This window comes from Podarcis raffonei, chromosome 11, assembly GCF_027172205.1.
Source record: "Podarcis raffonei isolate rPodRaf1 chromosome 11, rPodRaf1.pri, whole genome shotgun sequence".
NCBI classification, from domain to species: domain Eukaryota; kingdom Metazoa; phylum Chordata; class Lepidosauria; order Squamata; family Lacertidae; genus Podarcis; species Podarcis raffonei.
This window is the reverse complement of record NC_070612.1, coordinates 64,083,046-64,106,111: the sequence shown is the minus strand read 5'-3', so window position 1 is coordinate 64,106,111 and position 23,066 is coordinate 64,083,046. Positions and strand designations below refer to the sequence as shown.

The 23,066-nt window shown below is 43.3% G+C and overlaps 1 protein-coding gene across 2 annotated transcripts; it reads right to left on the bottom strand.

The window, feature by feature from the left end:
- Positions 1 to 1,966: 1,966 nt before the first annotated feature.
- Positions 1,967 to 22,923, bottom strand: ABHD17B (abhydrolase domain containing 17B, depalmitoylase). Of its 2 annotated transcripts, none has more exons than XM_053407787.1 (4): positions 22,862 to 22,923; positions 9,328 to 9,802; positions 3,889 to 4,068; positions 1,967 to 3,279 (listed from the first exon to the last, which is right to left on the bottom strand). In XM_053407787.1, the coding sequence occupies exons 2-4, from the start codon at positions 9,792 to 9,794 to the stop codon at positions 3,060 to 3,062; spliced, it is 867 nt and encodes a 288-aa protein (XP_053263762.1). In that variant the 5' UTR covers positions 9,795 to 9,802; positions 22,862 to 22,923; the 3' UTR covers positions 1,967 to 3,059. The 2 variants fall into 2 exon arrangements, with proteins under 2 accessions (XP_053263762.1, XP_053263763.1); XM_053407788.1 differs by lacking the exon at positions 22,862 to 22,923 and adding an exon at positions 11,182 to 11,329.
- Between the last annotated feature and the right edge of the window lie 143 nt (positions 22,924 to 23,066).

The window sequence follows — 23,066 nt, the reverse complement described above, 5'->3', positions numbered from 1 at the left end:
ACAACTATAAGTTATATATTAATAATACAACTGTAATCCTACCATGGATTTACAAGCTGCTTTACCCAAAGACAAATGTGGATTTCACATGTAGACTAACTAAGTTAAGTTACCAACCCCGGTTAGCTCTAACAGCTATTATATGGCCACCTATATAATGGTGTACTTTGGAATTAAGTTGAGTTTTATTGGAGCAGCTTTTCATGTGAAAAACTATTAAGGTTTTGAATCATACAGGACAGACAAACAGAAAACAAAGAACACAGTCTTATATGTCTTGTACTAATATGAGGTGAAAGTCAACTGTTAAGCTTTCTCTCAGCAATTAATTGAGCCAATTGCCCCTCATGTCAAAACAGGGCATCTGGATAAAAACAATTTGAGGAATGATGTTTGAGGGATGGATTTCTGACAAAGTGACCAGATAGAAGAAAATTTAGCAGAGCTTCTTTAGAACTACTGAATGTTTAAACAATACACAGGAGTGAAGCTGGAGTTTGATGACTAAATAGATTTCTGCTTTCAGTAAAGTATAACAACTAAACATTTTTATTTCACTAGTGCAGAGGAGTAAAGAGACACCTGTAAAGTTAAAAAGGTAAAGGTACCCCGACCGTTCGGTCCAGTCGCGGACAACTCTGGGGTTGCGTGCTGATCTTGCTCTATAGGCCATGGGAGCCAGCATACAGCTTCTGGGTCATGTGGCCAGCATGACTAAGCCGCTTCTGGAGAACCAGAGCAGCGCACGGAAACGCCATTTACCTTCCCACCGGAGCGGTACCTATTTATCTACTTGCACTTGGACATGCTTTTGAACTGCTAGGTGGGCAGGAGCTGGGACTGAGCAACGGGAGCTCACCCTGTCGCGGGGATTCGAATCGCCGACCTTCTGATCAGCAAGCCCTAGGCTCTGTGGTTTAACCCACAGCGCCACCCGCGTACCTTATAGTCCCTTATCAAGCTACAAAAACTCAACTTTCACAGTATACAACAGCTCCAGTAAGTTCAGTGAAACACTTTCAAAGGCCCAACTAATATGAATGTATGCATATTTTGCAGTATTGTAAGCCAAAATTTACATAGGCACTTAACATTATGTTGAGTCAAACTACCTCAAAGAGTATGATGCTACGCTAGTGCATACATTTCTAATTTGTGGTCTCAACTTATTTAACAAACAGAATCATAATGGCATCTATAAAGTCTTAAGCACAGAGTGTGTGTTCTTTCAATTAGCAACAGCAGAAAGTTTTTAACTCAACTAGCACAACTCCAGGTCAGTTCATAGATGCTGTCTGCTTGCTTAGCCCCCCCCCCCCGCCTGCTGCAACTGACTCTCCTCCACATAGTCAAGGGACAACTTCAGTGCGATGCAGGTGGAACAGGGGGACTGCCTGCAACAAGGACGGAGATCATGGCATAATTTGTTCTGTTTATTGGGGAGGGGCACAAAATGTGTTACTATATTGCATGATGTTTGTTTATATACAGTAGGACGGACCAATAGGATACACCTCTGAATCCAACCAGTAACTTCAGCATATTTGCTACGCACTGTGAGAAGCCATAAATCATTTACCCTGTATGCTTAATATGTCCACTCCTTCATTTATGAAAACATTAAAGCTACTCTAAGCTTTAATTAAATGCTAGCATGACTTCATTTAAGCAAAGTGTATACTGAGACAAGCTGACTCTCTCAAGTAGAAATGGATTATGAAAATAGCAAAGAGCTGGAGAAAGAGGTCAAGATAATGGAAGCAGCAGATTTTGGCAAGATGTTTTAGTCACATAGGGAATTGTGCTATGTCAGGAACTTTGCTGTTTATGCTTTGCAGGAAAAGCTCAGTATCAAGTGTGTGGAATTTCTGTTATTTGAGTTAAACATATCAGAATCTAGGCATTCACAATACAGAATACATTTTCCCCAGACAATCACAAAAACGAGCTGAACAAGTAAACTATGTAAGGCTTTAAAATGAGAAGCACAGTGTGTATTTGAGTATTACTTTGTTTACAAATTAGGCTACATTTTAGGTCTATTTTATATTTTATTCAAGCAAAAAAATTTCAAGGGAAAGGCAACTTATTTTACTATGAGTTGTCAACATTCATTTCACTATATAGGAGTACATTAGTAGGTTTTTCATAATAATTGAAACAATTAGTCCTACACTTACAAACATTCAAATCAAATCTGAAATGACAACTGCAACTTTGCATGTTTGCCAGTACAAAAAAGTTAGAGAAATATTAGTTTATTATTATCCAAGTTCTGTTTCTTTACATGATGATTTTCAAATGGCCACTTACAATGATATTCATATTTCATACCGATTTAAGAGAAACCACTGCATTTAGTTGCTTTAATATGTACCCTGTTAACAGGGGTAGTTCTAAAAATCACAATTTTGTGCCTTTGTTTTGCAGAGCAACACAAATGGCTAAATAAGCATTTTTGGCCATTAGTCACTTAGGAAAAGAGAAAAACATTGAGAACAAGACATGAAAGATAATAAAACACATGTTTTGACTTGCTCCCTATATAATAGGGCCTGTAAATTCCAGTGGTTGTTTTTCCTTTTTCCTATTCCTTCAAATATAATGCCTATTTATACTTTACAACTGCTTCAATTATACCTGTGCAACAGAGTAGATCACAGTACAGTTTGAGATGTTTTAAAAATATTGTATATAAACTTGTTTGATATGCTAAAGCATTTGGCAACACTTTTACAGCATTTGATTTTACATAATTAAAATTTTCCTTCCTTTCTATGGTTTTTGTACATCTTAAGAAAAACTTTCAAATTGACTTATGTATTAGTCTAAGAAAACTTGCAAAAAATAGATGAACTACACAAGCTTGTCCCCAACATCCACTGTTCCAGCTAATACTGGTATTAAAATCTTCATTAATTAGGTTTACAAATCATTACCTGTACACGCTTGAAGGCAACTGACCCAATTTGAAAACAAAACCATCAGGTTTTATGCTGTGGCTATAAAGATCTACAGTTCTGCCATGAAATTCAACAGCAAATAATATATAAAGCAATTTACAAATTCACCAGTTCCTGTGATACAAACTGTTTTAATCTTTCAAGGTACTGTCCATAAAGCTCAACATCATTGTGTCCTGCCCCTTCTACCCACAGTGGCTCAACGGGTCTTTGGCAGCGCTCAAATAATGCTAGGCCATGTGAAAAGTCAATCACTTCATCTTCAGTCCCATGGATTATTAACACCGGGGATGTAATTTTAGAGATCTTGTCAATGCTATAGGAACACAAAAAAACAAATCAGTATGCAAAGGTATACAACTTCACAAACAGCCATCCTTGGAACATTTGTTGATATACACTGGGCAATATCCAGCTGGGCCTGCCTGTGAGGGGGGTGGGCTTTGGTGAGAAGACTGAGGCGCCCCCTTCCAAGCCCCCTGGCAGCTGCCTGTATGCCTGCCAAATCTGATCCAGCATGTTGGTGGTCCCTCCAGAGCAGATGTGGGGAGTGCAGGCTCTTGAGAGGAAGGGTAAGCCCCTCCACCCTAGCGGATATTGGCTATCACCTGTTAGCTTTGAATTCTTTGTTTATCTGAAGTGTGCCTTATTTAACTGACACAATGCCAACAGAGAGACTGTTGAGGCATACTAGAAAGTATTAAGTATTCATATGGAAGTTACCAGTTTGACGACGGGGGGGGGGGGGCGGGGAATTGTTTTAACCACAACATTTTAAACAGTCTCATTCACAGCAAAAATCAAAATCAAGCAGCTTTGAACTGATTAAGGCTTCTTTATTTTAAGCTTAGTGACTTCCCTACTCATTGTTTACGAAGTGCTTACTAGATGGTTCATCTAACTGTATGAAAATACTACAGCTTACTTTGGAAATGCATCAAAGCAGTAGGTCTTCTTGGTATCAGGAAAAGCTACACGCATTCCAGAGGTCAGAGGAGAATGAAGAATTACAGCAGCACTTTCATAACGAGCAGCAAGATCCACAGATGGCACCGTTCCTATACTTTGTCCATATATAATCACATTTTCAGGGCGGATTCCGTACCTGAATAAGTAAGTAGCACGTTATTCCATGAGTAAAATTACTGAATATACAAATGTTCACTTCAGAAAACTCATACAAACTCCAAAACATAAATCATTTTTCCTTCTTTCATCAAGTGTAACAAACTTGGCAGGAAATAACTTGATTTCTGCAAATACTGCAATTTGTGATAAAATTAATTGCTTTTAAAAATAGGGGGTTTTTTAAGGTGTAGGTAAAACATGATACTTCTGAGACCCAATAAATGCAGCAGATGCTGCTCCTTTTTAAAAACAGCCCGGACATGCTGTATAAAAGTGGCATTCACTACTTGCATGGCAGAAGTGTCTGTATTTCTTTCTCAAATTCAGGAATAAAAACTATTTACAAACACACATTTTCTAAACTAGTCTAAAAGGGGCAACCAAAACCATATCCAAGCCTTATTACCTATCTTGGAGGGTGTGCCAGAAGGGGAAGGTAATAAAAAGGCAGGCAAATACATTTCTATGAAGAAATATTACAAGTGGCTGTATCCAGGCTACAGAGAACCCCTTAAATACTTCCCAGTGTTGCTCCCCTTCAATGCCACACAGCAGGCTACTATTGAACTGAAGGAAGTCAAGCCATTCTGCTATGCCGCTGGAATCAACTGTGAGAAAGGAAGAAGGGGAAATGTACCAGAGCTGTTCTGGATCAGGCCAAAGGCCCATCTAGTCTGGCATCCTGTTCTTACACTGGACAATTAGATGCAGAGAACACAGGAGCACAACAGCTCTTGACTTGTTATTGCCAGCAACTGGTACGTAGAGAGATGCCTCTGACAGGGGAGGCAAAACATAGGATATGGGGAAGTCTCTTTTAAAGCTGTCCACGTTAATGGACACTACCACATCTTGTGGGAGCAAATTCCACAGTGGACCTCCAGGCTTCTCTATCTGACTCTCAGGACTCCCTCTGGGTGACCCCCTTTACTGGCCTGCTTTGGGATCTCTGCAAGTGCTTCTGCCTAGCAAAAACCTTGACCTTCAACTGTGATAATGTGTGCACAGAAACCTGATTTTTGCTTGACTGAAATGTAGCCAACTGTAACAAGGTTAAGAGTCCACCCACTTTTGCCTCTGACTGCACCCACCATTGGCAGGACCCCTCTAGAAGGTTCCCCGTGAATCTTCATGCTGCGGAAGGTCCTCCCTCTCTGAGCTTCACCAACCCCATTGGCAATGTGGCTGGAGGGAGCTGCAATCCAAAGCACCTGGAGGCAGGCACCAGGTTGAGGAAAGCCATCTGGTAGGGTCGTTAGGGTTACAACTAGGGAACCCGTGTGAAACATTCTGAACACCTGAATTCACTATACAAGTGCTAACACTTACTGTTAGCGTGGTGTCTCTTGTGAAGTTGGACAAGCAAACTAAGAGGGACTCAAACCTTCCAGTTACTCTCCAATTGCTCCTTTTAGACACAGAAAACATTTTTCCTTCATACTGCAACCAACTCAAACCCAATAGGCACTCATTGTATCAAACATGAAACAAAGCTAGAAAGCAGGATACACTGGTGGGATCGGCAGCAAAATATGGCAGTTTGGAGAGCTCTTGTTCACTGGCCATGCCAGCAGCCAGTCATCCCTTCTGCGTGGTACTTCATTCTCCTATCCACCCAGTTTTCTATTCCATCACCACCTGCAAACTAACTGTTCACTGGCCATAGAACACTAAGTTTTCAGGGCGGTAGAGCTGGGAGGTGGGAACGCAGCGCACTTGGAACAAAGCACTGGCTTGGGGAACAGGGCGCTGGCTGCCCCCCATTCAGGGTGGTAGAGCCGGGAGGCAGGCACGCAGCGCACTCGGAAGCAAGTGCCGGCGCCAGCTGCTCCCCCTCCACCCAGGGCGGTAGTGCCAGGAGGCGGGTGCACAGCACACTCAAAATCGAGCATCGGTGCCGGCTTGGGGAGAGGGGCGTTCAGCGCCAGCTACCCCCGTTCAGGGCGGTAGTGCTGGGAGGCGGGCCACACCCGCAAATAAGCCTTGAATTTTAAAGGTGGGGCTTATTTGCAGGTGGGGCTTATATTCGGGCCAATACGGTACAATACTTGAAACCAATCATTAATAAAATACAGGCGCAAGGGTGTGTGTGGGTGTTTTACAGCATCAACTAATTTTCTCCAAAGGCAAGAAATTGTACTTTGGCAAACCCTGGGGTACTCCAAGGCTACCAATACCCCCTTGCATGAATGAGAGGTGCTGTTTTATGCAGCAGTACTCATGCCTGAACATACACAATATGGAGAGAATGATTATTATGGCAGTTGGTGCAGAGTACACACCAGTTAAATTACAGCAATATGATTTTGAATAGCTTGTGCTTAGGTCTTTGAAAGAGCGATACTAATTTAATGTCGACTGGCTAAAATGGCAGACTTCTATAATCAAGGGGCTCATGGCACTGCCTACAGTATATTGACAATACCATTTATTATAAAAGTTATGGGCAGCCAGACTGTAGATAATGAATCATTAAAAATGTTTAGGAAACAATTTTAGGATGAAGAGGTTTTTTCCATTCTCTCTTCTGTTTCCTAGCTCCATATTAGAAAGGAGGAAACAATAAAGAAAATGTTGGTGTTAGCCTCACAACCTATATGAGTGCATATTGTGAATGTTCTTTGGTATAATTATTTTGGCAGGCATATAAATCTTAGGGTAAAAAGAAAAACGGCAGGTGAATAATGGTGGAGTGGGGGAGGCAGGCTTGTAACTTTGGAACCATACCCAAAGCTTTCAATATGCAGCTTTTAAGCTTAGGATCTTTGACTACCACAACACAGAATCCTCAGTAATGTTCTACTTTTGTAACAAACTTAATATACTTGCACACCACAACTATCACTTTCTCTGTTCAAATTTAAGTCTCACTTCCAAATTTGAATTTACCAAAGATAGGAAACCCTCCCAAAAAATGCCTGTCTTGCCTCATTATCAAGTTGTTTTAATACCACCACTCAACTACCATATATGTGTTACTCATGACTATCAAAAACTAGCCCTTATTGCTATAAAATAAATCTCTTAAGGTGACACTCAATGATGTTCATTCTCTTGTGCAAAGGAAATCTACTTGTACAACCAGACGTTCAGCTTCTTCTCCCCCTCAAGCCCTCCCCAATCTGTTATGGGTGGTCCCACAGGGACAGGGAAAGGCAGACAGGAGAAGTCTCAAGAGAGGAGCTGACACCCACTCACACGACACTGAATCACTGATCCCTAAATGTTTGGAGCCATATGAATTCAAAAGGTTTCTGAGAAAGACTCCCAGGAACTTGTAGGACAGGGAATGTTTTGCAGTATCTGTGCAACTACCAGATCCTTTCACTTAACACCCAGTTTTACCTACACACTTCTAGTCAATACGTGCATGACCAGTTCCTAGTAAGTATCAGAACACAAAAAAGCTGCACAAATCTTAGCAAAATATACAATTTGCACATTTTTTCTACACTATTTTATGCAGAAACCTATACAATAAAAATATAGCTCTATTTTTACTCATAAATCTCTATATATGCAAGTATTTAAAATGCAAATGTTCTACCAGGTGGAAAAAAGGTTAGAAGGTAGAGCAGAACCAAGCCTAAAAGCTTCTTCCTACTCTTAGATTTATTTTCAAGTAATTAAAATGTTAGATCACTGCAGAGGATAAATACCTGGCAGTAGAAAGGTCTTAAAAATTCACCTGTAGATAATGAATGCAGAAAGTAGTTAATCTCTGCACAATGCCTCAGAAATATCAACCAGTCTAAATGTATATTTCCTTTAAATGAAGGACAAACAACAGCCTCCTCATATTAAAGAAATCTTAACTATTTGATCAGAAAGCACCCTTAGTTGTTCAACTTTTAAACAATACAGTGGTGCCCCGCAAGACGAATGCCTCGCAAGATGGAAAACCCGCTAGACGAAAGGGTTTTCCGTTTTGGAGGCGCTTCGCAAAACGAATTTCCCTATGGGGTTGCTTCGCAAGACGAAAAAATCTTGCGTCCCCCCGCGGGGTTTTTTCGCCCTTTTCCTAAGCCACTTATCAGCTGTTCCGCTGATAAGCCGCTTAACAGCTGATCGCGAAAAGCCGCTTGACAGCTGTAGCGCTAATCCGCTAAGCTGTCAATGGGCTTGCTTCGCAAGACGAAAAAACCGCTAGACGAAGAGAATCACGGAACGGATTCTTTTCGTCTAGCGAGGCACCACTGTATCTAACTTCAGTAGACATTTGAGAGATTTGAGTTTCAGGTTTTCACAAATGTTGCCTGTTTCTTGCAGTGACAGTTGAAGAAGCAATTCACTACTTACTAGGACCAATAGCAATTGGTCCAAGGTAAATAACATGTCCTGGTCTCCACAAACTCTATTTTGTCTTTCAAAAGTGCTGTTTCCAGCCTGGAACGTGTGACACACGCACAGCTTAACCCTTACTGGTCAGAGAGGCTGTACACACAGCTGCAGAGTGCTCACTCTTTGGGTCAAAAACATCATGGAGAAACAAGTGTCTCTTCCATCCTTGAAGAGTGAGGAGCGACAGCCACAATTACAAGAAGAAAGTGGGGAGGAGATAAATTGGAATTTATCAGAAAATTAGTAGGTGTGCTTGTGTCTGATTGTATACACAGATGTATGTAAATGTAAGTGAATGGAAAGATGGCGGCGAACAGGAAACCTAAGATTTGCAAGACGTGCTTAAAGTCAGCTGGACTGAAAAGTTGCCTTTTAAGAATTCAGAGCCATTTGTTTAGAAAAGGACCCCCAGTGTTGGTAAACACAAATGAATGGCTATAGGTATGCAAGCCAGAAAGAAGGCTGGCTAGAATTCCAGTTCTTAATATGCAGACTCTACATATCTGCAGATTCTTTTCTGAAATAAGGAAACATTCAAACACTCAATCTCCACTGGACTGAAATGGTTCAGTTTCAGAACAGAAATATATATTTTCTAAACAGATGAATCAGCAGTAAGAATTTGAGCAAGAAGACTCTCACTTGGCTCTCCTTCCTGATGTAAAATTACTAAATAACTAATCCATTTGCTATGGGTTCTGCCAATATAAACTGTTATTTTTCTTTGCTATTTAATGAATTAGTATTATTCTCTCTCTCTTCCTGATAGGTGAAAGGGCAAAATATGGGACAGACTACTGATGTACAAAGCTCACCTGATTAAATGGAAACATTTATCCAAATTAAACATAAATACATATGCATATACACATACAAATAATGCATTTCTATTTACCTTGTTCTGAGAGCTACCCAAGCAGCATCGATGTCAGCATATAAATTCTTCTCGGTTGGTTTTCCAGAACTTGCTCCATATCCAGAATAATCATATGAAAATATGTTGCAGTTAATCCGTGAACCAAGTCCTATGTAGAAGCTGCTCATTTGGCCCAGGTCAACAGCATTCCCGTGCGAGAAGAGCAAAGTATACTTGGCATTAGGGGAACAACGCACAAACATGCAGGCAATCCTGTTACCTTTGCTGGTTCTAGTCATAAAACATTCAATGGCATCTTTTTCTCTAGAGGAGTATTGCCAGTCTGCTCGTTCAGAAAGATGTAGAGTCCAGCGACTCCCACTTTCATCACACATCAGTGTGTATGTAGGATCTGGGGGCAAAAATGCCAGTTTGGAAGCAATCTTTCCTGGACATGGTGGACAACAGAATAGGCAGCACAGTTCACTAAACGAAAGATTATTCATCTTCCAATCTGAAATAAGAGAGAAAAGTGTGAGCTTCTAGTAAGATTCCCATACATGCATGTTATCAAACACTAACAGACCAGGGATTCATTTGCCTGTCTACATTTGCAGAACAAAAAAACTTTTCACATCTAAGCTAAACATGCTAAGTTCCATCAAACCAAGAATTAGCCACCAAAATCAGCAAACATTACTAATTTAAGTCCATTTTTCAATGGGTCCATTGTGAAGTATGCTATCACCCAACTGATTCTCGTTTAAAGACTTGTCATTCTATTTTTCTTTTTCAATGTTAGGCAAATGTTAGGTTGTTATAGGTTAGCACTTGGTCAGCGCTTATATCTTTCTGAGAAGCCAGTAATTTCAAACAAAGCTACATACTTATTTAAGAAATGTATACACATTTCTTCAACTTAAAGTTTTATTGAAAGCTGTTTACAAAAATAAAAAGCCAACATACAAGTCTATACAGTCAGGTAAGAAAAGAAAGCATATAGCATATAGAGTAACATCAGCGTATACATTGGAAGGAATGTCAATGCCAGGATAATTTGTCCAGGAAGAGAATTTTACTGTTAGTAGTACCACTGCAGAAATTACCCTCTTTCTGTTTTTATTAAGAAATAGGAGCATGTTAAATAAAGGACTTACCTACTATTAACAGTGCTTCCTATGAACTCTTAAGTTGGTAATTTTTAAAGCAGTTCAAATTCTAAGTGATATATTTTAGTTATTTCAAAAGCAATATTAGGATAAATAATTCAAGTTCGTCAATAGAATGGTTTTAGGCATCTGTTAAGCAGCTCTGTTTGTTGCATCCAAGTTAAGAAAAAATAGTCAGGTTGAAACCAATTAGGCAACTTCCTAACAGATCTTCTTTCTCTCTGAAGCAGGAAATGGGGAACCTGCGGCTTTCCAGATGTTGTACTCTAACTCCCATCATTACCAGACAGCATGGACATTGGTCAAGAGAGCGGTAATCAGACAACACCTGGAAGCCACAGATTCCCTGTCCCTGCTCTAAAGATATTGCTGTTTCACAGTCCAGGTGGCTCTTCTGCATACAGTACAATTCGGCTTTTCCAAGAATTATTTTAACTGATGAACAGTCAAGAATGGAGCATAGTAAATCAAGTTTGGAGATGATAATGCATCTGGAAGGAACTATACACTTTTTCAAGTAAGAGTCTCAAAACACACACCAAAAAACACCTTATCTTGATAATTTGAAAACCAAATTAAAAAGCTCAAACTGAAATCCCATACAATATGTTATGCTATAGATGCAAAACGGGAACCGCCTGTCAACAAATGAGTGTGCTCAATGGCCACAAAAATAGCAGAAGACACTCACTTTGGATTCATGACATGATCAAACCCCACAAACCTGATCTGGGGAAAGCTCAGAACGAGAAGTTTCTTTGTACTGATGCAAACTTTCTATCCAGCTCTTCAGCCTAAAAGGGCTTACAAGAACCACTAGCAATGCCAACTTCTTCCAATGCCAGTGCTTGATTACTATTTGAATCCACAAATCCTAGCAAGGAACATAAGGGCAGATGATGGAGTAAAAGGAATTATGGTGGGGAATAGAGAATACAAACTGAAAGCCTTTGCAGATGACCTTGTAATAACAGTGGAGGAACCTTTGGTAAGTGTACCAAAGGTATTAGAAAAGATTCAGGAGTTTCAACAAGTTGCTGGTTTTAAGCTTAATAAAATAAAAAACAAAATTTTGGTGAAAAATATGACAGTATAATCTACTGTCCTCACCCATCGGCTGGGTGAGGACTGCAGGGCCTGCTCCCTTCCAAGGCCTTTTCCAACTGGCCCAGGGGTGTGGGCCAGGCCCTCTCTCGCAGCTATAAAGGGACTCCTGCTCCAGTGAGGCCTCGGACCATCGGCTGGGTGAGGACTGCAGGGCCTGCTCCCTTCCAAGACCATTTCCAACTGGCCCGGGGGTGTGGGCCAGGCCCTCTCTCCCAGCTATAAAGGGACTCCTGCTGCAGTGAGGCCTCGGACCATCGGCTGGGTGAGGACTGCAGGGCCTGCTCCCTTCCAGGGCCTTCTCCAACTGGCCCAGGCCCTTATTTGGAACAAACTTTTGGGGAAGTGTGGGAATTGTTCTGCCATTGCTTCCCTGTTCCAGGTGGTTAATGTGCTTTAAAATGTCCTCAAGCAGTCGGTGGCAATTTTTTTTTTTATTTTTTCCTTTGTTGGGGGTGGGTGGGTGTAATGGATATTTGGTTGGGGATTAATTTTAGTATAATTGTTCTGTTCCTTTTGTTGTTGTTGTTGTTTTATTGGTTCTGTATAGTTTGTGTTTTGTTTTAAGGGGCGGGATCAGGGCTGCCTGGGAGTGGGGCCCGGCCAACACGATGGCTGGGACAAGTTCCACAGGGGGGGAAGCACTGGGACATCCGATCTCAGTGATCACGGGCAGCAGGCGGAGTTACGCTAAGACCAGACCATGTCATTACCGAGGAGGTAGGTTTAGTCGTCGTTTGAAGACTATCCCTGCCTCCAGGTCTGGCCTTGACCGGATGGATACTGGAATCAACAGGGGAAATCCACATGACCGGAAGGTGTTGCTGTGTAATGCCAGGTCAATGATGAATAAAACCACTGCCATCCACGACCTGATTGTGGATGGAGGATTTGACCTGGCATGTGTGACAGAGACCTGGTTGGAGGAAGCAGATGGGCCTGTCCTTGCCGCTGCTTGCCCACCAGGTTTCTCTTACACACAGCAACCCAGGTCATGTGGGCGGGGAGGGGGGGTTGCAGTGATTTTTAGGAACTCACTAGCTTGCACCGGGCGTCCTACTGGGAAGATCCAGTTTTCTGAGTGCATGTTCTGGAAGTTGGGCAATAGGGGCAGTACAGGATTCCTTTTGGTGTACCAACCTCCCCGCTGCACCAAGGATTCCCTGTCCGAGCTGCTTCAGGTCGTGGCGGATTTTCTCCTGGAGACACCTAGTTTGGTTGTCCTAGGGGATTTTAACATCCATGCCGACACGACCTTACAAGGGGCTGCTTGGGACTTCGTGGAAAGCATGGCCTCCATGGGGCTGTCCCTGAATAAGTTTGGCCCAACTCATAGTCATGGACATGCCTTAGACCTGGTGTTCACCTCTAGTGACGTGGGTGATCTGACACTAAGTAAAAGTGAAACAAAAGAAGTGCCATGGTCAGATCACTTCCTGGTGCAACTGGACTTCTCTGCGACCCTTCCCCTCTGCAGGGAGGTGGGACCAATTCGGATGGTCCGCCCCCGCCACTTAATGGATCCAAATGGTTTCCGAAGAGTGGTAGGGGATGTTTTGTCCCATGTTGATGGCCTTTCAGCTGATTCCCTGGTGGCCCGCTGGAATGCGGAGTTAACCAGGGCTATCGACTGTCTGGCTCCGAAGCGCCCTCTCCGATTGCATGGAGCCCGGACAGCCCCGTGGTTTTCTTCGGAGCTGAGGGCGATGAAACAATCGCTGAGACGGCTAGAGCGTCGGTGGCAGAAAACTCACTCCGAATCTGACCGGACACAGGTTAGAGCTCAACGTCGAGCCTACCATGTGGCGATAGCGACGGCGAAGAAGACTTCCTTCGCCACCTCTATTGCATCTGCAGAAAATAGTAGCAGGAGACTCTTTCAGGTGGTTCGCAATTTACAGAACCACCTTTACCACCGGGGCCTTGTAAAGACCCCAAGATCTCCTGCAACGATTTTGCAAAGTTTTTTGCAGATAAAATCACTCACATTCGGAAGGAGCTAGACACCACCGTGGGAGCAGGGCTGGGGCGGGAGAGTGCTAGAGCTCTGTCTGGTCAAGTTGCATGGAATCAATTTCAATCCGTTACCCCCGAGGATGTGGACAGGCTGCTTGGACGCGTGAAACCAACCACCTGTCTCCTTGATCCTTGCCCATCCTGGCTAATAAAAGCAAGCCGGGAAGGGCTGGGCGATGGGCTCTGTGGGGTGGTGAATGCTTCCCTCTGTGAGGGAACATTCCCAGATCCGCTGAAAGAGGCGGTCATTAAACCGCTTCTTAAAAAACCATCTTTAGACCCGGCCAGTATGGCCAACTATCACCCAGTCTCAAATCTTCCATTCTTGGGCAAGGTGATTGAGCGTGTGGTTGCTGAACAACTCCAGGCACGCCTGGAGGATGCGGACCATTTGGATCCCTTCCAATTGGGATTCAGGCCTCATCATGGGACTGAAACTGCCTTGGTCGCGCTGGTTGATGATCTCCGGCGAGCTAGGGACAAAGGTGAGAGTTGTTTCCTAGTTCTGCTGGATCTCTCAGCGGCCTTTGATACAATTGACCATAACATCCTTCTGGACCGTCTAGAGGGGCTGGGAGCTGGGGGCACTGTTATACAGTGGTTTCGCTCCTTCCTCCTGGGCCGTGTTCAGAAAGTGGTGGTGGGGATGAGTGTTCAGACCCCTGGGCCCTCACTTGTGGGGTGCCTCAGGGTTCCGTCCTCTCCTCCATGCTTTTTAACATCTATATGACGCCGCTGGGAGAGATCATCAGGGGGTTTGGACTGGGTGTCCATCAATATGCAGATGATACCCAGCTCTACCTCTCTTTCAAATCAGAACCAGTGAAGGCGGTGAAGGTCCTGTGTGAGTGCCTGGAGGCGGTTGGAGGATGGATGGCGGCTAATGGATTGAAGTTGAATTCTTACAAGACAGAAGTACTGTTTTTGGGGGACAGGAGGCGGGCAGGTGTGGAGGACTCCCTGGTTCTGAATGGGGTAACTGTGCCCCTGAAGGACCAGGTGCACAGCCTGGGAGTCATTTTGGACTCACAGCTGTCCATGGAGGCGCAGGTAAATTCTGTATCCAGGGCAGCTATCTACCAACTCCACCTGGTACGCAGGCTGAGACCCTACCTGCCCGCGGACTGTCTCGCCAGAGTGGTGCATGCTCTAGTTATCTCTCACTTGGACTACTGCAATGTGCTCTACGTGGGGCTACCTTTGAAGGTGACTCGGAAACTAATCCAGAATGCGGCAGCTAGACTGGTGACTGGGGGCGGCCACCGAGACCACATAACACCGGTCTTGAAAGACCTACATTGGCTCCCAGTACATTTCCGAGCACAATTCAAAGTGCTGGTGTTGACCTTTAAAGCCCTAAACGGCCTCGGCCCAGTATACCTGAAGGAGCGTCTCCACCCCCATCGTTCTGCCCCGACGCTGAGGTCCAGCGCCGAGGGCCTTCTGGCGGTTCCCTCATTGCGAGAAGCAAAACTACAGGGAACCAGGCAGAGGGCCTTCTCGGTAGTGGCGCCCGCCCTGTGGAATGCCCTCCCATCAGATGTCAAAGCGATAAATAACTACCTGACATTCAGAAGACATCTTAAGGCAGCCCTGTTCAGGGAAGTTTTTAATCTGTGATATTTTAGTGTATTTTTTGTTTCTATGGAAGCCGCCCAGAGTGGCTGAGAAACCCAGCCAGATGGGCGGGGTACAAATAATAAATTATTATTATTATTATTATTATTATTATTATTATTATTATTATTAAGAATTACTACAACAGATCACAGAATTAAGTGTAAAAAAGAAGGTCAAATACCTAAGGGTGTGGTTAACCACAAAAAATATAAATATCTTTAAGGACAATTACATGCCTACATGGAAATAAATAAATAAAAAATAGAGCTGTGGGGAAGGATGAATTTATCATTCTGGGGAAGGATATCAGTTATAAAAATGAATGTGCTACCAAGAATGTTATTTCTGTTTCAATCAATACCTGTGATCAGTAGGGCAGGCCACTTTAAAGAATGGCAAAAAATGATATCTAAATTTATCTGGCATGAGAAAAAACCAAGGATTAAATATAAGTTGTTGATAGACTCTAAAGAAAGAGGTGGCTTCTCCCTGCCAGACTTGAAGTTATATTATGAAGCGTCCTGCCTATGCTGGCTTTGGGATTGGATAGTGTTAAAAATACAGATATATTAGACATGTTAGGTCATGATAACAGGTATGGGTGGCACACATATTGATGGTATGGAAAAACAAGAGTGCATAAGGGATTCCTGAACTTGTTAAGAAAATCAATCTACGAGGTATGGTAAAGGTATAAAAATCTATTAGAGTGGAGGACACCATGGTGGCTCTCCCCATTAGAAACAATATCGGTTAAAAAATAAATATGAGAGGTGGTTAGGCAACTTACATAGAATTGCTAATAGAAGTGGAAGACCAATTAAAATTGGAATTTTTTGAAGACATTATAAAGTTATTAACATATTGGTTACAATATCATCAATTAAATGATGTTTTCAAATTACAGTGGTAACTCGGGTTAAGTACTTAATTCGTTTCAGAGGTCCGTGCTTAACCTGAAACAGTTCTTAACCTGAGGTACCACTTTAGCTAATGGGGCCTCCTGCCGCCGCCGCATGATTTCTGTTCTCATCCTGAAGCAAAGTTCTTAACCTGAGGTACTATTTCTGGGTTAGCGGAGTCTGTAACCTGAAGCGTATGTAACCCGAGGTTCCACAAAAAGGGTTTTGACAGAGATGTCAAGGTTTGAAAGGGATCTGTTGGAAAATAATGTGAAATTATTTTCAAAAATGTATAAATTACTTTTGGAATGGTTTACTAAAGATGAAGAAGTTAAATCAGTGATGATACATTGGGCAAGAGATTTTGGTTATAATCTACAACTTTCATCATGGGAAAAGTTATGGAAAGAGGATTGAAGTTTACAGCTTGCTGTTCGTTGAAAGAAAACTATATGAAAATGCTGTACTGTTGGTATCTGACTCCGATTAAAATTGCGAAAATGTATAGAACCAGCTCAAATTTGTGCTGGAAATGTAAAAGGAAAGAAGGTACCTTTTATCATATGTGGTGGTCCTGTGGAATGGTAAAGGTGTTCTGGGAAATGATATATAATGAGTAAAAGAAAATGTTTAAGAAAACTTTTGTTAAAAAACCAGAGGCTTTTTTGATAGGTATAATAGGTGAGGAACTACCAAAACAAAATAAAAGACTGTTCATGTATGCAATAACGGCAGCAAGGATGCTTCTAGCCCAGAGATTGAAAGAAGGAGAAGTACCGACCAGAGAAGAGTGGCAGGCCAAGCTGATGGAATACGCAGAAATAGCAAGACTGACGGGGAAATCAGAAACAAGGAAGACCAAGTATTCTTAAAAGACTGGAATAATTTTTAAATATATTTAAAAGACCACTTTAGACAGCTGAAATCATTGGCAGGAATACAATGACACTTGTAAAGTGAAATGAACTTTGGTTACTACGATTATGTAATAGATGGATAACGGTAAAAGACGCAGGAAAAAAGAATAAACCTTTTGAAATGGAATCCCTGGAGGGAGGGAGGGAAGGAGGTCTGCAGGTTCGAAAGAACCTTTTTTATTTTCATGTTTTGGAATGGTTACAGTTATTGTGTATAACTTTACGTAAAACTAATAAAAATGTATTTTTTAAAAAAAAAAGAATCCACAAATCCTCACTGATGGGAAGGTACCAGGCACAGTGTTTGAAATTCTCCAGGCACCAGGTGCGTTTCACGACTGCCACGGGTCCAACCGTGACCAAGTGAAGATGTCTTGTTGTCACATTTGGCAACTGACACCTCCACTATCTGGCTGGCGCACGGCAATGTTTACCAGATGGAGGGGGACGCCATTCCTGATAGGATGACCCTCCTGACTGGAGACAGGCAGGGTCTTCAGCTTGCCAGGTCCTTTCCAGAGGGGACGAGCCCTCCCGTTTCTCCAGACTGACCCTGCCTGCTGCAAGGGATGGTTGCATCTTTGTGTCTCTCTCTTGTGTGGGAAGAAACACTTGTTTTTTGTGGATTTTCCCTTGTCTAGTCCTCTCCTTCATCCTGTTTGCTAGATCATCATTCTGAATGAGTTTTTTCACTGTGTTTTCCTGTTAGCTGTTCCCTCCCAGCTTCTTCATTTCTATTTCATTCTCGTCATGTTCCCCGCCTGCTTGCTCTGTTGTCTGCCATTTTGTTTCAGCAACTCAGCATTTCTTCAGGAGACCCCAAAAGCTCCTAGATATGTGATTGCTGTTGCTCTAGTGCTTTCCCACACTCTGCACTTTCGGTCTCAGCACCAACTGGGAGATTTGAGCTGTGACTGCTGTGTCCTAAGTCGCATTCCTGCCCTTCAACTGCATCTGCATGCAGGACGATTTCGCCTCCGCAGGGCAGCCTTGCTCCTTGCAATGTTGCTGCAGAGGAGGAGACTGCAGGCACACAGCCTTGGGGGATTCTCCAAGATTCTCCCCAGAACAGGTGCCAGTGAGTAGGGGGAACCACCTCTCTGGTTCTGAGGCCTTCCTTAGTTCAAAAAATTTCAGAAGACTGCTTTCGTGGATGAAAGGCTTTTTCTCCTCAGAGATTAATGATTCCCTCAGAGGAACCAACCATAGAGAGTTCGCTGCTGAAGTTTTTCTTGCCTACCCCAAGGCGGAATGGAGAGCGCCAGATAGAGCTTAGGCTCCTTGCAAACAGGGAAAGAAATATTACAAGTTTCCAGATAAGTTTATGTGTCACCACAAAGGTCCAGTGACGGATCCTCAGCCAATTCCACCTTTCCACATCTCTGAAAGACACTGTTCCAAGTGGATAGTGTACTCCGCAATTCAGACCTGCATGAAGTTCACATCCAGGCATCTATACATTATATACTAATCCTACTTGCTCATTAAAAATGGTTTGAGGTGTCTCTTAAAGGGTTGCTGCAATTCACAGCATCATCTCTACAGAGCAGGCATGTCCAAAGTCCGTTTCGGGGGCCCTATCCGGCCCGCTGGTCGGTTTAATCCGGCCCCTGTGGCAGTTTATTTCCTGGGCTAAAATCCTAAAAAAAACACACTTCGATCCTAAAAAAGGGTTAACAACTTTGGTCGGCCATTTGGGCCCTTCACTTCATCAAATCTGGCTCTCTTTGAAAAACGTTTGGACACCACTGCTAGAGAAACTTCACCACGTGCCTTCGAATCTGAGATCACGCAGATGGCCAGAGAAAGGGCTTTACAGTAACTGCATCTTCACTTTGGAATGTGTTCCCCCAGGTTGCTTGCCTGGTGCCTGGCCTGATTCTCCCAGGCATTAGAGCGAGGGTAGGCAGACTAAGGCCCGGGGGCCGGATCCAGCCCATTCACCTTCTAAATCCGGCCCGCGGACGGCCTGGGAATCAGTGTGCTTTTACATGAGTAGAATGTGTGATTTTATTTAAAATGCATCTCTGGGTTATTTGTGGGGCATAGGAATTCGTTCATCCCCCCCAATATAGTCCAGCCCCCACAAGGTCTGAGGGACAGTGGTATTTTTTACTGATCCTGTTTTCATTGTAGGTTTTGTAAGATTGCTTGGTTCTCCATTTGTAATTTGTTCTGATTAGAAGTCATAGCAAAAGTTCTGAAGGTGCACACAATCTCTCAGAATAGGAATTCTTATGACGGAAATATCTGGCAGACTACAGGAAGCAATTTATACGGGCTACATTCAAAGAAACTGATACACTTACTCAGAAGTCTTTCTAGGAATTATTTGGCCAAGTGTTAAGCAATAGCATACTATACATCAGCTAATATATATTATAACATATATATGTTATGGAAAATACAGAGAAATAAAGTGATGGGGATAGCATAGAACAGTGGTTCTCAAAGTGGCACATGGGTGTGGCAAGAGAGGATGGCAAGTGTGGTGGAAAGATTCAAGGACAATCAAATGAACATTTAAACATTTTAGTGCAGTATACAGTAGTATAAAAAAATAATTTGCGGAATACGGATAGGTATATTCAGTGCTTTTTCCCCTGGGGTACTCAAGGGTACGCAGTACTGGTACCCTTCCTCCCCAAAATGTGGTACTTACTGTAATAACTTCATGGTGAGTACTGGCACCCTTTTCCCCTAAAAAACGAAGCACTGGGTATCTTTTCAAAACGAGAGCAAGAGCATCAGCTGATACTGAGGACAATCCTAGTTGTGATCCAGAAACACCGGTTGAACACAGTTATGGAGAATAGCATTGGCTATTTTTCTACTGTTCACCACGACATACTGTTGTGAACAGGGATTTTAAACTGACAAATATGAAAGATCAGAGAAGGAGATGAGCGTGAGTTTGTCTCAAATGAGACTTAATGTATATGAGATTACCCACTCTCTTTGTGTTTGAATACATACTTAAGGTACGTATGTAAGAGGTTCATTTATAATTATATTTGGGAAATGATTCTTGTTCTTATGTAACTGTATTGTTTTATACTTTCTGGATGTCTCATGATCATATTAAAAAGTAGTTGTGTTCTATGTTATAAATCACCCCAACCATTCTATCCAAGAGCAGAGAAAAGCTGTTGTGTTCTGCCATTCATTTTAGAAGCCAGCATGGCAGCAGCAAAGGACAGCCCATAAATAGTGAAATTTTATCCTGCCTAATGTCATTTAAGTTCAGAGATGTTATCTCTATTTGATCTGTTCAGCAGAAGTTAATGGGAAACTCAAAAGTGGTGACAAAGCCATATTTTATGTAATGTTTCCATGCATCTTTGTTAAACTTCAGTTTCATTAGGAGCTGATGAAGTCAAGTCTTAACAAGGCCACTTTCAAAATGTTTCTTCTGCCTAGCACCATTTGCAGAATAAACATGAACATAATCTGTAATATTACTTTTAAAGAGTATTCTTCAATAAGAATAATACACCAGAATCTGCCATATTGAGATTTCCATACGGTTTAATAAAGCAGCTAGCACATTATTTCCTTCTACCCACTGCACTATTTCCTTTTAGCTAGGTTTCTTAAGCACTACAATCAATCAATTATCAATATACAACATTAGGAACACAGGTTATAGCTACCAACAGTAGTTGCTTGGGACAAACTCAACAAAAGATTTAGGGCAGCTCTGATTTAGAAGTCAAATAAAACAAGAGTCCTACTTTGAAAAAGCAAATGTAGTCTGGGGTAAAGTATTATAAAAGGTGCGTAAAAGTAAGAATGTCTGGATGAGAATATCTTAAACCATAGACATGAGCTGAACTATACCCTGCTCCCCTAATCCCACAGGGCCAACTGTGGAAAGGGAGTGAGACAGGCAGGCAAGATATTGTGAGGGCATGGTCCAGGTGGACTGGGCCCCAGGCTCCCCATTCCCAGCCAACTTATAGCAACTACCCTATGGGAAGAAATATCTGATACTTGCTCCTGCATTTCCGAGCACATGATTTTTTGTGTGTATCTGTTGGGTTTTATAAATGTAAGCTACTTTGACAATTCCTGTCAAAAAGAATGAAATAGACCTATTAAATAAATAAACAATGGAGTGGGAACTATGGTGTACAATTTAGCTTACTAGATTGACAAGCAGTGGATGGACCAAATTTAAGGGAAAATAAATAAATAAATAATTTTATTTGTATCTCACCCATTTGACTGGGTTGCCCCAGCCACTCTAGATGGCTTCCAACATAGATAAAAACATAATAAAACATTAAATGTTAAAATACATCCCTATACAAGGCTGCCTTCAGATTTCTTCTAAAGGCTTTATAGTTACTAATCTTGTTGACCATCTGATGGGAAGGCGTTCTACAGGGCGGGCGCCACTATAAGACCCTTTGCCTCACTATAAGACCCTCTGCTTCACTTCTCTCTGTGAGGGAACTGTCAGAAGGCCCTTGGTGCTGGACCTCAGTGTCTGGGATGAACGATACATACAGGGCCAAGGCCATTTAGGGCTTTAAAAGTCAGCACCAACACTTTGAATTGTGCTCGGAAACGTACAGGGAGCCAAAGTAGGTATTTCAGGACTGGTGTTATATGGTCTCAGCGGCCACTCCCAGTCCCCAGTCTAGCTGCCACATTCTAGATTAGTTGTAGTTTCTGTGTCACCTTCAAAGGTAGCCCTGCGTAGAGCGCATTGCAGTAGTCCAGTTAGCATTATATGAATGTTTGATTTTCTGAAACCCACAATTGGAAAAAGTTATCTCTCCCCGCCCCCAAATGGCAAGTACAGAGGTACCTCAGGTTACATACCCTTCAGGTTACAGACTCTGCTAACCCAGAAATAGTACATTGGGTTAAGAACTTTGCTTCAGGATGAGAACAGAATTCGTGCTCCGGCGGTGGTGGCAGCGGCAGGAGGCCCCATTAGCTAAAGTGGTGCTTCAGGTTAAGGACAGTTTCAGGTTAAGAACGGACCTCCGGAACGAATTAAGTACTTAACCCGAGGTACCACTGTATATTGCAACTGGGAACTAACACACATGCTTCCTGTAGAAATTAACGGCAAGTAATATTAAGAAACATTTTCCTGATTTGTGTCACAAGAAGTCTAGCTCAAAGTCCTAAAGAACACCTGATCTGTTTCAAGTAAGCAAAGTTTTTCTCCCCAAGGAAAGAATGAAGTTACCAAGAAAAATCAATGAAACAGAATGATACTGCAACTAATCCCAACTCGACATTTTCACATGCCAAAGAACTACACTATAGCACTTTCTGTTTAAAAAAAAGCAAAAAAAAAGCACACAATCTGCCCATTCATAACAGCTGAAATCCTACATTGTGTGCATCCCAGACTGGTACCTCTTTGCACCATCACAAGACTTGGGGACTCTCACAGCCTCAGCAGCAATGACACACTAACATATTTTCCAACTCATTTTAGCGGAGAAGTGGAAGCAGCAAAAGATGCTTGTTTACTAGTCTGCCATCGTTCAAATTCCGCTCCAGGCTGCCGAGTCTTGAGACCCCTCCGGGCAGAGAAGGGACCTGGAGCGGAGAGAGGGCGGGAAGGCGAGCTCCGAGCAGCAATGGAGGCGGCCCGCCGCGGCTCTCCCTGCTCCCGCCCCGAGGGGGAAGCCGAGACCGGCCGCCTGGCGGGTTAACGAGGCCCCGGCCCGCTTCTGCTTCTCCCGACCCCCCCCCCCCGGGGAGAGCGCGGGCGCCGCTCCTTGTGGGCTCCGGGTCTCCTCCGAGGGGGGCCGCGAGGGTCTCGGCTGCGCGCGCACCTCCCCCCCCCCGCCAGGCCCGAGACCCCCCCGACTCTCACCTGGAAGCTCCGCCTCAGGGCCTCTCCGGCGGGGCGCCGCGCTCGCTCCCTCAGGGCAGCCCAGGGAGGAGGAGGGCCGTCGGCCGGGCTGGGGCGAGGCGAGGCTGGACTCCGGCCGGAGCGGCGGGGAGAGCGAGGCAGCCCGAGCAGCGACCAATGGAGCGGCGCCGTCGCCTCCGCGTCGCCCTCGCGGGATGCCGAGGGG

What these genes read in the sequence shown, in the direction of transcription:
- ABHD17B (XM_053407787.1), bottom strand. Translation starts at nt 9,794, where the DNA reads ATGAATAATCTTTCGTTTAGTGAACTGTGCTGCCTATTCTGTTGTCCA. An exon ending in TGGGTAGCTCTCAGAACAAG is followed by an intron (nt 4,069 to 9,327) that starts GTAAATAGAAAT and finishes TTACTTATTCAG; the next exon opens with GTACGGAATCCGCCCTGAAA. An exon ending in TGCTTTGATGCATTTCCAAA is followed by an intron (nt 3,280 to 3,888) that starts GTAAGCTGTAGT and finishes GTGTTCCTATAG; the next exon opens with CATTGACAAGATCTCTAAAA.